This window comes from Acipenser ruthenus, chromosome 14 (assembly GCF_902713425.1).
Source record: "Acipenser ruthenus chromosome 14, fAciRut3.2 maternal haplotype, whole genome shotgun sequence".
Lineage (NCBI taxonomy): Eukaryota > Metazoa > Chordata > Actinopteri > Acipenseriformes > Acipenseridae > Acipenser > Acipenser ruthenus.
Genome location: NC_081202.1, coordinates 26,068,006 through 26,081,882, shown reverse-complemented (window position 1 = coordinate 26,081,882; position 13,877 = coordinate 26,068,006). Strand labels below are relative to the sequence as shown.

General features: G+C 37.6%; 2 protein-coding genes across 3 annotated transcripts; one reads left to right on the top strand and one right to left on the bottom strand.

Annotated features, from left to right (window-relative positions):
* LOC117419535 (inhibitor of nuclear factor kappa-B kinase-interacting protein-like) lies at nucleotides 1-8,753 on the top strand. Of its 2 annotated transcripts, none has more exons than XM_034032347.3 (3): nucleotides 1-516; nucleotides 2,488-2,605; nucleotides 3,387-5,442. In XM_034032347.3, exons 1-3 carry the CDS (start codon nucleotides 308-310, stop codon nucleotides 4,197-4,199), a joined length of 1,140 nt encoding a protein of 379 aa, XP_033888238.3. In that variant the 5' UTR covers nucleotides 1-307; the 3' UTR covers nucleotides 4,200-5,442. The 2 variants fall into 2 exon arrangements, with proteins under 2 accessions (XP_033888238.3, XP_033888239.3); XM_034032348.3 differs by lacking the exon at nucleotides 3,387-5,442 and adding an exon at nucleotides 6,297-8,753 and having other exon boundaries at nucleotides 3-516.
* A 2,110-nt stretch (nucleotides 8,754-10,863) lies between these two features.
* On the bottom strand, nucleotides 10,864-13,877 carry LOC117419666 (cytoskeleton-associated protein 4-like). The gene is made up of 2 exons (XM_034032654.3): nucleotides 13,327-13,877; nucleotides 10,864-12,460 (listed from the first exon to the last, which is right to left on the bottom strand). The coding sequence occupies exons 1-2, from the start codon at nucleotides 13,627-13,629 to the stop codon at nucleotides 11,108-11,110; spliced, it is 1,656 nt and encodes a 551-aa protein (XP_033888545.3). The 5' UTR covers nucleotides 13,630-13,877; the 3' UTR covers nucleotides 10,864-11,107.

Here is a 13,877-nt window from a genome sequence, read left to right as displayed (position 1 = left end):
AAAATTCCCGATCTTCTCGGAATCTTCCATTGCTTATTTGCTGGGGTTTGAAGATAATTAAAATGAATGAATCCTTATTCCTTGTGTCCTTGTGTTATTCAGGCAACTAATGCGGAAAACGTTTCACGCGAATCAAGTTGTAAACGTCATTAGCAACTTTTTATTTATTTATCCATTTTTATTAAAGTAGCGGTTTGGTTTAGTCCATTTCCCATTAATGGCTATGGAGATTTTTTCCTAAAACCTTTCCGGAGTGTATACGAACTGGAAGAAGTAACGCGTATACATACACCACCGTGTTATCAAAATGCCCAGCAATGAGGTGAAACAAAGGAAGAAAACAACACCGTCAGGTAAACAAAATGAAGAAACAGAAGAGAAGACGAAATTGAAAGAGGAAAAAGTGAAACAAGCTGATTTAACGGGAAAAACGGAGAATCGTGTTTCTTCTTCTGGAGTGGACATAAAGACAGTGACTTGTCTTTTGTCTTTAATTGTGTCTCTTGCACTTGCATGGTAAGTTGTATTGTTAAATGTTGAAAACATATTCCCTTTTCAGGAAAACAAATGGTGTAAAATGCAGCCACTGTCTACCTGTGCACCGCTCTACGCATTTTATAGCGGGACGTCTGGTTTTGGTAAAGTGACCAGATTGAGAAATGTTGTGAATAACTTCCAATTTCCAAGCTACGGGGAAGCTCTAGGGTTTTTATTTTAACTTTCGCAATGTTTGATCGAATATCATATTGAACGTGATAGCAGAGGAAAAATATGTTTTTATCAACGTGTTGTTTTTCTTCTGTTAAACTAATATAGCTGGGATAAAGTAAAATACTTACAAAATACTTTATATAGCTATCACACGTATGCAACAGATAGCATTAATCTTAAATATGAGTACTCCATTGTCTCTCTTTTCTTAAACTTTGCAGGATAAAATATACTTCTTCTATAATACATTTAACACAGGAATATAAATAAGGGGTCACCAAATTAAAAAGATTTACCTCTAAAGCAGCTTATTTGGATATTTAAAAAAAAAAAAAAGTCAAATGAAACGGCGACGTGATTAGTTTTTTGTAATTGTTTTAAACAATTATCACATATAGCACTCTATCATTTTTTTAAAAAGAAATTAAATTGGCACCTGGGGACCTGAAACTATTGTGTTTCATTATTGTTAAAAACAACAAAATGTATACTTAAATAATAAATAAAAAATCCGAAAGTTGTAAAATATTTTACAACATGAATTTCACATAATGTGAAAATAACTAGTTCATAAATTATTTTTGTATTATTCACCAACATACGTTTCTTAGAGGGTTACCTGCGGTGAACTGAAAGTGAATATAGACTTATTTCAAGAGAAAATATGTTTCCAGATACATTTGTTATATCTTAGTCAGTCCCTCCTACTGTTGTGATTGGCTATTTTAATGCACAAAAAGGGGTAGATGTACTAAAGTGTTGCTTCTGTAGCAGTCGTTGCAAACCAGTGGGAAGTGTAGCGTGAAATATACTAAACAAACGCAACGCTGTTAGCATCATTTTAACGAATGCTTTGCAGCCGCAGTTCTTATTTGCGTTTTAGCGTTAGATGAATATGTAATTCTGGGCGTTCCTTCAGAAATTCACAAAAACAGGGTGGAGATAGTGAGGGATCAAAAACATTGTAATGAGATGTACTGCTGTATTTGAAATGTAGAAAGTAATTAATCTTTCAGTGATAAAGTGAAGTAACTGACTAAGGTCTGGTTATTCTGACACAGACCTACCGGTATATCCATAATCTTTATTAAAATGATGAGTGCATTAGAGGTCATTGAATGAAGTTAAATTGGCTAATGAATATCTGTGGACTAGGGTACTATGCCATAGGTTTAATCCTATGAAGTGATGAAACGTGGAAAAGTTGGTGTATGGAAATGTTGCCGGTAAACTACATTCTAGCTGTAATATACATAATTGCGGCATTAAAGGCACTACTATGAAATAAAAATAATAATAATAATAAGCAAATGAGGCTCAAGTAAAGAAGGCCAATTCAGTTGCCTGAGGATCTCTGCCTTTTCTGAACAGTTTTCGTGGTAGCAAGCTAAACATATTTTATGCTGTCACACAGTATGCACTGCATAACCCAAAGAAAATTATCTTGTGATTACAACTGGGCTCAAATAATGTAGAGGATATTTAAGAGTGGCTGGTATTGGAAGAGTCCGGGTGCTGGATTTTAATTAAATAAAGTCAGTTGTGTGATGCTTAAGCTCTTCAACCAAATCAGTCATTTTTTGGGGCAACAGACTTCTGTGGCTATACTGTACATTCACCCTTTATAAAGTTTATGCACATTGTACCGTGTTGTGTTATGGAAGGATGGCAAGGTTTGCAATCCAAATGAATGCAAATGGCAGAGATTCTCATTCACTAAACTTATTCAGGGAGCTTTATGGTGTATTAAAAATGAACTTCCCTTTTAATTTTCAGGTTTGTGTTGCAGCAAGCCAAGAAGTTTGCAGATGTGGAAGAAAAGTACAATGAGTTGTACAAGAAAACTAGAGATATCCAGAGTCTGGAAAACGAAATCAACCAAGTTTCTAAAAAGGTAACATCTGCTGGTCCCTTAACGTTGTGTATTAAAGGGATTTCAATGCTTACTAACTATTCCAACAGAAATTGCTTCAGAATGGTTGATTTATTGGGAAGCATATAACTGTTGCACAGGCTTTAGCGTGATTCTCTGATGGACCCTGCATCCCAGAATAGTTTATGATTGTTCATCATTTATCAGAAAAAGGAAAGAAACAGCGAAGGAAAGTGTTCCTCAAACTATCATGAGAGCAAGCTGTACAGATAAGCTGTGCAGAAATAATCGAATAAGAGTGACTTGGAATTACCATAAACAGACCCCTGTGGTAACTTCAAACAATTTGCTCTTGTCTGAAACGGTAAGCATACACTGAGAGGACAACATAAACACATTCACCAACCAAGTGGGTAAATAGATAACGTTAAAAACCCTAAACTTTTTTTTTTTTTTACTGTCATTGTAGGTATTTAAAAATAAATGTTGTATATTTAGGATAAGGTACCCTGAGAGTTCTGCAAACAAAACCTACTGGTCTGTACAGATTGATGCATGTGAACGAGTAAGCTGTAGCATTTCACACTGTACATTGTTTTAAGGACAGGATCTACCATCTGATCATACGTTTTGTGATGAACAGCAAGTACAGTACAATGGAGTCTTTAACCTCATAATTGTTTTAGAAAGTGATTTTCTTAAGTAAAATACAGAAATTGCAGTTGCCATATTGGGTGCTGTGAGGATTGAAATTATGCCATTGAAGTAGACAAAAACTACATGTTTTATGTTGTGGGTGCAGCTCGAGTCCTCTGAAGAAGATCTTCAGGAAGCCCTTTCCTCCGTCTCCTTGGTAACCACGCTGGAGCATGACGTCTCTGGTCTGCAAACCATCATAAACGTCATGCAAGACAGCGAACGGTCAGTATCGCAAAACATGCAAAACATAAACGAACGCTTTCAAAACGTGACAGACCTCTGGAAAAGCAGCTTGGACCAAATCAACCTGGATATCGGGAACCTGAAGTCTGAAACCAGAGTCATACACAACAAGGTAACCACAAAGATCAACGAGGCCGAGAAGAACTTGAAGATGCTTTCCGTGGCCTTGGAAGACTTGGAGGACAGCACCAAGAGAAATTCAAGGGTCCTTCAGCGCAACGAGGATGAAGAAGTGGTGGAATTTGAAAAGCAACTGGACTGGAACACAAGGCAGATACAGAAACTGGAGGAGCAGGGGCTGGTGATGGTCAACAAAGATTCCGAGCTGATGGAGAAGCTTGCAGACTACCAGCCAAAAATGGAAAAGTGTGAGGAGCAGCTCCCAACTGTGGAGAATGCTGTTACCTCCATTCTCAAGATGTCTTCTGAACTGATAAACACAGAGAAGAGGATAGAGGATCTGACTGTACAAGTGTTCAACATGGAGGACAATATGCTTAAAGTTGTATCTGAGATCTTGGAAATAAAGAAGGATCTGGACATCCTGCAGGTTGATAATAGCATTCTGAAATTAGCAAATGAGTTGAAAGTTTTGAAAGAAACGGTGAAGGAATTTGATAGAGCCCAAAAAGAAATGCCAGTAATCCAGGAAGAACTGAACACTGAACTTTAAAATTGATATCAGGGAAATGATATTTTGTAGATGCCACTGTTATTTCTGTGCTATTGTTTAGTAAGAATGTGTTTATTACGAAGCCCGGCAGGGGACATGAGAGAAACTAATATATATCTTGTGCGCACGTCTTAATATCTAAGGTATCTCGTGGCCACGAGATAGTAAGTCATGCGCACAAGATATATATTTTTTTCTCTTATGTCCCCTCCAGGGCTCAGTAGTTTATTGCTTTTTTTTTATTTATTTAATCCAACACCTAATTTACCTGTACTGATACAAAAATGGAACGTATCGAGCATAAACTGCAATTTTATTTGAAAAAAGAAATCTTTTAAAAATTTAAATCTTTTCTGTCCAATTATGCATGTACGTTTTTGTTTGCACACTTATAACTATAAAACTATAAAACCAAAAATATATGACTTGAAATCCTTACAATACATGTATGCCACATGTATTTTATCTTTACTATTTACCCTTGCACCTATGCTTGTTATTTCCCTTGAATTGTTATTTCTCTTATCAACAAGGCACGGCAAGAAACAACAGTTGAAGTTAGGCAAAAAATATATACTGTTCTGAGCAATTCCTTGATAGTTTCGTACTGCTAAAATTATATATTCCTTTCAGAAAATGTGCTTTTGCACTTGTTGCTGAATTGAGCCCTTTGTATCACAGCTTTAAAACTAATTTTGCTTCATAAAGTCAAATAAAACCTGCTGAATAATGTTGTATCAACATATGGAATTACATACCGCTTTGTAGTTTTCCATATACTTAACTGAAAACTGACCATTTTAAAATGACATTTTTAAATCCAACATGAAATACAGTACTACTATTATGGCTTCTGGTAGACTTTTGCAATATAATTTTGTAGTTTTGTTGATTTACATGATGTTAAATAAAAGATCAAAATTATGTTTATAGATTTGTTTGTTTTGTTCCCCAAATTCTAATGTATTTTCAGGGGCTTATGCATAAAAATAATTTTAAAAAAAACAGTGGTGTCTACCTAACTTGGTACCTATTCAGAATTACAATAAACAGATTTATGTGCGCATGTAAAAGAGAGCAAGTTCGGTTGCACAGTATAATTCTTAATAACAGGCTGTTGAGGTTTAAAAAAAGTTATACTCTTTAGATTACTGGGGTACATTTTGGTTTAAAAGGAAAATTGTAAACTGTATTGTAAACTATTTATGAATATTTCAGAAAGGGGCTTATGAACCAGACATTCCAGGCCTATCTTTATGTCTTTGAAAATGAGTAACAATTACTCAGCTCAGGCCTTCCTTGGCAGTAAACAAGGTAATTCTGTGCAAAGCGTTTATTGCAAAGTATTATTCAATATTTTACTTTGATGTTCTAGTGTCTGTTGCTGCAGAACGATACAGTAAACTTGAACTTGTGCATTGTTACTGTAACATTTTTGTTGGCATTGTAAACATCAATAGTATAAACACATTTGTATATACAATGCAGTGAACTACTGTATTTTGCAAATAAGATAACAATAAAAGTCTGTTACAATGTGAAATAAACCATTTTTGTTTTAAGTTTCAATAAGTATGTTTTGTGTAATGCTTCAGTTTCTAGAATTGTTTTTTTTTTTTAACCTAAAAAGTAAATGTTTGTATTCTTATTTTAATTTGATTGATTAATGAAGTCAGATCTTTCTGCCACTATGCCGTAAATGTATTTCCTGTTTTACACATTATTTTGCACTCTCTTTCTGTGCTTCTCCTGGGATGCGGAGGTCAGGTATAACACTGGAAGTGAATAAAGAGAAGAAAACATTTTTTCTGCTTTTACGCAGAGCTCACGTTCACTATTTAAAAATTAAAAACATTAAAAAATCTGTTTTAATTTGTTCCTGACCTAATCACTGAATGAATTTGCCAGATACTAACGTCATTGCTTTTTGTTTTGTTTTGTTTAAAACCAGTTATGGACTATCAATTTTATTTAGTAAATTTACATATAAAGCCTACAAAGTTAGAAACTAGCATGTCTCTTTCTTGCCTCCATTTAATATTTTGTTAACATTTGACATTTTGAATAAAAAATACTGTTTTCCTTTTCTTTGTGTAGTTTGAAAATACCCAAGCGCTCATGATTAAACTAAGAGACCATCCACTACCCGCTCACGTAGAAAATCTGGAAGGAGACATTGAAAAACTGAAAAAGTGGTCATCCAACATTACAGAGAAGCGAGCTGAGCTGCAGGAAAACCTGACTGCTCTCTCTGGGGCTGTTGGGAAGATAGAGCAAAGCACTGCCACCATTGCTAAAGACATGTCTATGAAGGTGTCTGCGGTGAAGACTGACGTGCGACGCATATCTGGTTTGGAGTCGGACGTGTTGGCATTGGCAGATTCTACACAGGTACTGGAAGAGAAGGTGAAACAAGCAGAGAAAATGATGGTTCAGAAGATTGGTGACCTGCTGGCAGGCAGCATCAACCGAATGACTGAGCTGAAGAGTTCCACAAGCAGGAATGCTAATAAAATTGACTCTCTCAAGAAGAAATATGCCGAGCTGAAGGCTGAAGATGGCAAACTGACAGACCGACTTTTAAGTCTGGAGAGCGGACGAGCTAGGCTGGTAAGGACAGTGACATTTGCTAATGACTTGAAACCCAAAGTGTTTGCCATCAGAAAGGACTTTGCCCTGTTGGAGCCCCGGGTGAGTGACCTGACCTTTAGGATCGGCAGACTGGCTTCTGATCTCTTACGAAAGGAGCAGGATATTGCTTTACTGAAAGATACCTTTTTCAATTTAACTGTTGTTAAAACAGATCTCCAGAATGTAAAGCAACAGCTTACTGAGATGCCAGAAGTTAGTGATATTCATTCTCAGACAAGCCTACCGTCAGAATAAGCATTTCATTTTGATTTGTTTAGATTGACTAGAATCAACTCAAAATTAAAAACACAAATTCCCCTTTAGACTATTTCTTTTAAAGTATGCATGGAACTTCAAAATCAGTTTTAAAATTTCTAAGTAAATACTGTACTCCCGTATGGCCTCCTAAGCACCTGAATGTTTGAAAAAAATACATATACTTCTAAGTGTTTAGTATGATGCAGAAAATAACACATTCCCTTAAATGTGGGTAGCAAAAACAGATTTCATGGAGAAATTATGTAAAGCCTGCATAGAAAATCTGTTTTAATGTTATTATTTTACAACAATGGCCATTAAAGTAATGCCTTGAAGCCCTGAAATAATTTACAAAATATGTTGTATGGTACAGGCAGTAAACTATTGATTGTCAAAGTGCCTGCTGTATATTCCTCATAATAATGACATCCTAAGGCGCCAGCCACAGCTGTCATACCCCCAGTTTTAATGGTGGCAAACAGTAAATAAAAGATTGCTGTGTAAATCCATTATTTATTTTAAAATCCCAATGTCTTTTTTTTTTGTGGTGACCAAAATATGTTTATTCCATTTGTCATTTTTGTAATAAAAACTACATGTCAAAATGTCTGTGAGAATTTGTTGAAAACCTTGTTTATCATGGAATCCCTGTAGCTGTTAGTTCAAATATGCAGGGTTGTATAGAATTAAAATGCAACTAAATTGCACTGCACTGTGCTTTACCCCTATTCTGTGCAGCTTCAGTGACGTTTAACTGCAGTTCTTCTTCTGGCTGCAAACAACTAGAAGAGCATTATGTTTTGCTCAAACTAAATGCGAGTAGTCATTTGTTTGTTTTGTTATTGACGTGGACATACAAATTAAAACATTGGCTGAAATCTGTATTGATTTAAACAACTCATATTTCAGTCATCCTGACAATCGGCTCAATTAACACATCACTGAGATCAAGCTTTTACTTACAGTAGCTGTTTCCTGTATGCTCAGTCTGTTTCACATGGCTGCGTTCTTGCTGTCGGCATACGTTAGATTCCACTTTGTGTGCAAACCGCTTGCTTGCGAGATACCTTTCTAAAGGCTATAACAATCAATTGAGGGTCATCCCTCAGGGTTCACAGAAGAATGTCCTTAGCCTTACTTGTCATGGATATAACAACTTTCGCAAATGGCCTTATAATTTGCTACTAGCAATGCATTTTTATACATTGTATTGAACCGCTTGTCTAACTGTGGAAAAACTTGCAATGGGCCTTCAAAGTTGGTGATGAAACATGTCAAGGACCTTCTTCAGCACAAATTATCATTGTATTATAATCTCTCTTGCCTGTATGTCAGTCTGTCTGTCTGCATGTCACACTTGTCTCACACTGTGGCAAGGCAACAGCCCTGCCCATGTAAGTAATGTGTGTGGGGCAATGTAAGGTTGGCAGGGAAGGGATTAATTTGGGAGTGGCCACATATATAAGGAAGGCGAAATCCTGTTTGAGTTTTTGATCTGTGTGGGGAGATCTGTTAAACGAAGGTAAATGCCCAGCTTGACAGCAGTTTTTTTTGTACATTTTGTGTATTTTGTTTAAGCTTTTATTTTGGCCCTTGTGTCTGTGTATTTTTTCCTGCTTTTGTTATTTTTGTTAAATTAAATGTGCACAACAGTGCTTCACTGCAGCTTCTGTGTCTGAGTCTGTAATTCCTGCTGGTAACGTCTTGGGCCGCGATGCTATCCTGTTTTAAGATAGAGCTAGAAGAACCCCTCGTCCCTTGTGATGGAGTTTGCAAAGGACCTTGCAGTATTTAAGAGAAGTTCTGAGTCTATATAATCTGGGAAATATGGAGTCTGCCTGTCTGTCTTCATATCACATTTACATTTGTACATATAGCTAGAGAACACCTTATCCAATTATAATGAAACTTACAAATGACACTATTTAGCACATGTAGTTATATAGTACCATAGTCTAGGGGTATACTCCTATTGTGTGTGTGTCCGAATGCCAATAACCTTGATCTGCACATACTTTGGAACCAGCTACTGAGAGAATCCGAATCTTAGGGTATAGAGGGTATTCGTGCACCTGTCTGGATTTCAAACCTATTTTTTTAAAATATACAAACAGTAGCCAAAGGTCATGTTGATCTACTTTTCCATAAAACTAATAGCTATGAATGCCCCCTAAATGCATCCTTGTTCAAGATTTCCTGATCTGCTACACAGTTAAGTAACCCCTGGGCAATACTGTATTGTCTTCCTCCCTAATGTTCATTTTGGACTTCTGCAAACAATCACAGTTTGTGCAATTCACCCACTGTAACAAGACACAAAAAAAGCACCTCTCCCAGAAGTATTATCAGCTTTAACAGTAGCCTAATGCATATCATACAGCCTTTGTAGTACCACATACCTTTAGAAGTACTGTACTGTACAGTAGTAATACAATTTGAGACTCAACTTCCTATGGGTGTTGAAGAAAAGTATTTGCAAGTATAGTAATTGTAATAGCAGACATAATAGCATCTGGTAGCATCCATTTTGTAGTCCATAAGGGTGATGTAACACAAGGCAACTTTTTCTGGCAACTGTTGAAGCAATTAGTTGTACAGGTATGTGACATTTCCTTGCAATATTTGCCCTGTGCAAAGCTCAAGCGACAACATTAAATTATGAGAAAATATATACTTCAATTAGTTGGCATAAAAATTGCCTTAAATTGTAATATGTCCTGTATACTGCCCTAATAGCTATACGAGGAAGCTGTCTTCCAATAATTTTAAACCCACTCTGATAATGCTGTAAATGCTTATATATAGTTGACCCACATTATATATATATATTTACACATACATACAGTATATACTTCAGTTTTAAAATATACTATACACTATATAAGAAATGTATTAGACTGCACAGATAAATATGAATGATATCAATGTTAGTCAAAATATTGTAAAATCAAAAAACAGCTACGCTTTAGTGACTGTGAGGGTGGAATGTAATTTGGTTTCTGTAAATGTAAGTTAGTCAGGGAATGACAAATAGTAATATTGTAATGAAGTTGGTGCACGATCCTAAATATTCATTTAGTATTAGATTTGTTACGTAATTCTTGACATGAAAGATATCATAGAACAACCATTTTGTAATATCTGAAATTCAAGATTCCTAGATATCGGCTCCCGAGTGACGCATCCGGTAAAGGCGCTCTGCGTGGAGTGCAGGATGTGCCCTACAGCTTGGATGTTGCTTGTTCGAGTCCAGGCTATTCCACTGCCAGCCCTGGACAGGAGCGCACAATTGGCCAAGCGCCGTCCGGGTTGGTGGGGTTGGGTTGGGTTGTGTTGGGTTGTGTTGGGTTGGGGGGGTTGGGGGTTGGGGGTTGGGGGTTGGGGGGGTTGGGTCGGCCAAGGTGTCCTCAGCTCACCGTGCACCAGCGACCCCTGTGGTCTGGCCAGGCGCCTGCAGGCTTGCCTGTAAGCTTCCTGGAGCTGTTGTCCTCTGATGCTGTAGCTCTGAGGTGGCTACGTGGTGAGCTTGTAGTGTGTAAAGAAGCGGTCGGCAGATGACACATGCTTCAGAGGACAGCGTGTGCTAATCTTCGTCCCTCCTGAGTCAGCACAGGGGTGGTAGCGGTGAGCTGAGCCTAAAAATAATTGAACATTCTAAACTGGGAGAAAAATAAAAATAATTGCCGACTACTAAATAAAAAATAAAAAAAATAAAAAAGATTCCTGGATATATGTTGTATAATTACGAACAAAACCACAAATAGTTTACAACACATTTTAAAAAAGAAAAAAGGGTTTTAAAAACTTTATTTTGTTAGAAAAGTGTGGGAACACAAACAGCAATATCACATCACATATTAATTTCTATTTGTATGCACAAAACAAGACCCTTCCAAGTTTATTTTAAAAAATACCCTACAGTGCTTTATTTTTTGGTTTATCACAATTTAAACACTAATAGTCCATTTCATCTAATCCTATTGTAAATATATTTGCTGTCAAATGTTGTACAGGGTTTGTTAAATTCTCCCCTGTACACTTTCTAATTCTCTGGACAGTGTGTCCATAGCACTCTTCATTTCATCCATCAGATTCTTACTAGACACTAATTCCTTCTCATTAGTTTCAATCTTTACTGAGTAGGCCACCAAACTGTCGACCGCAGTTCTCAGCATTTGGAGATCATTCTGTGCTTGGCTAAAAGACGACTTCAAGTCATTAATACTGGCTTGCACTGACTGATCACCTGCCCCTGTTGTCTGGGTTTTAAGGTTGTCTTCAACTTCTACTAGCCTTTGTTCATGTTCCTGTATGTGTTGCTTCTGACTCTTACCCAAAGACAAGATCTCATTCTGGGTGATCTCTGCAGTTTGAGCTGCTATTTGAAGCTCACTCAGATTGTTCTTCAGCATTTCAATATCGCTGATGAAGGACTCTTGTGCTTCTGTTACTTTCTGCACAGCACTCTGCAAGTCCAAGTCATCTCTCTTGGAAGCAGATGACTTGATGCTTTCAATATCCCTCTCTAAAGTAGATAAGCTGCTTGTGTGGGCGTCATACTTGGAAAAAATTGATTCCAGGCTGTCTGACTGCTCGCTAGCTGATACAATGAGGGTCTCCGTGTTTTCTTCTACAGCCTTTAACCTGGACTCCAAACTCTCTGTTTTCTCTCCAGACGTTGCCATGGCCAGTAGATTCTGCTCCTGCTCACTGATGCTCGCTTTAACCTGCTGGAGACCTTCATGCAGTACTTGAACCTCTCCAGATACAAACTTGATGGAGGTCTCTACTTCAGAAATAAGCTCTCTTAGAGAACTTCCAGTTCTCTGCACCGTCCCCTGAAGCTCCTCAAACTCCTGAACAGTAGATGCAACCTCTTGGTTTCTAGTTTGAACTTCTGATTGTAGAGAACGTATCTGATTCGTCAAGGATTTGATTGCCTCCTCTTTGACTTCAGTGGCTGCGCTTAAGTCTGCCACTGCAGTTGTAATTGCCAGCAGCTCATGCTTAAGGAGACCTAAATCTTCCACTGCATCGATCTTTGACTTGATGGTTTGTAATTCATTCTGTGTAACACGCTGCACTTCTGTAAACACTGACACATTATCGTTTATTGACTTTGTTAACTCGGTTAATCTTTCTTCTACTGTTTGCTCAAGGGATGAGAAATCTCGCTCCCTGGCTTCTTTGACATCTCGAATGCCGTCGGATAAGTCTTGGAGGATCTCATTTTGGAGTTTATGAAGAACTTCTTCGATGCGATGTGTTTCTGTTTCTCCTTTTCTGACAGCTTTGTTTGTGCTTTCCAGTTCTTTATTGGTGTCTTTTAAAGAGATGTCAAAGTTTCTGACAGTGAGCTTCAGAGAATCCACCTAAAATTATAGAATAGCAAGATTACACAACACTGCACTTGTAACTGTATAGTAAGTGAAGCAACGGTAATGATACTTGGTATCTATGTCTAAAAAAAATCTAAATCAAATCTGAAAATCATGTTGCGCCACGTTTTCAGAGGGTCTGATTAGAGAGATTATTTAACTTGATACACATAGCGCTGCTGATGGTGGCCTTAATGCTAAATTTAATAGGAGTGGCCTTAATATTGAAGGTGGCTTAATATTGCCATCAATAGGAGTAAATCAACCTTAATTGTGAGGTGGCCTTTAAGCCAGGCTTTACTCTGTATAGATATATACATACTGTATCTACAGAAATATCACATATCAGAAACAATGCAGGCCTCCACAAGTATGCCTCAAGGCCCCTGGCTTCTACCTTTCCCTCTTTAAAGTACAATTAGGGCCCCCCCCCTCCCCCTCCCCCTCCCCCTCCCCCTCCCCCTCCCCCTCTAGTTCTAAAATGACAATGCTTGTTTCCATATCTGCTGATATAACTACATTAAATCCATACCACATTCTGACAATGTACCACTTTCTAACACTACACCAGTACACAAGGCAAATTCCCATTAAACTCTCAGCAAAATGTAATTGCACTTCTTCATTTAAATAATTAGCAATACACTAAAATGAAACTAACGCAAATGCTGACACAGCGCGATGTCTACACTTTATAATAGCTGTACATGAGTTGTACAAAGAGTGTGTACAGTTATACAATAGAATTGCCCAATACCCTGGAAACAATCAAAATATAACACAACATACCCACTAAATGAAATACAGAAACTGTTTTACGAAGGTATATTTATTATTATTAGATGCCATGCGAATCTTACCTGTTGAAGGGCACTTTCCACTCTCTTCACCAGCTCCAAGGCTTGTGCAGAGCTTTCCTCGTTTCTGCTGTTTATCTCGCTCACTTGTTCCATTACTTTTTGCAGGTAGTACCCTGCAAACCCAGCTACGGATATCAGAGCCAAATAAAGCACAATAGTAAGAACTTTGCCCAGAATTCCCGAGCCAGTATTAGTGGAGCCTCCTTTGCTTCCCTTAGAACTCTTCTTTGCCACGTCATCAGAGGATGAATGAGATGCCCTTTCTTGCGCATTGTTTTTATTTCGTTGTTTTACACTTGACATTGCGCGAATGTTTTAGTATTACAACGCAACAGCAACAAATGTTGGCTTCACAATGCTAACTTGTTAAACGTGCTGTATGAGTGGATTTCTGGTAGCGTCTGCTCTCGATCGCCTCTTGCTGATGAATGCAGTGCAGAGGAGGGGCATGAGAAGAAACAGAACCTCTGATTTTACACCAGCTCTCGATCTGATTTGCCCTGCATCAATACCCCGTTGTGGAATTTGGGTGCTGCGTTTTCAATTTAACT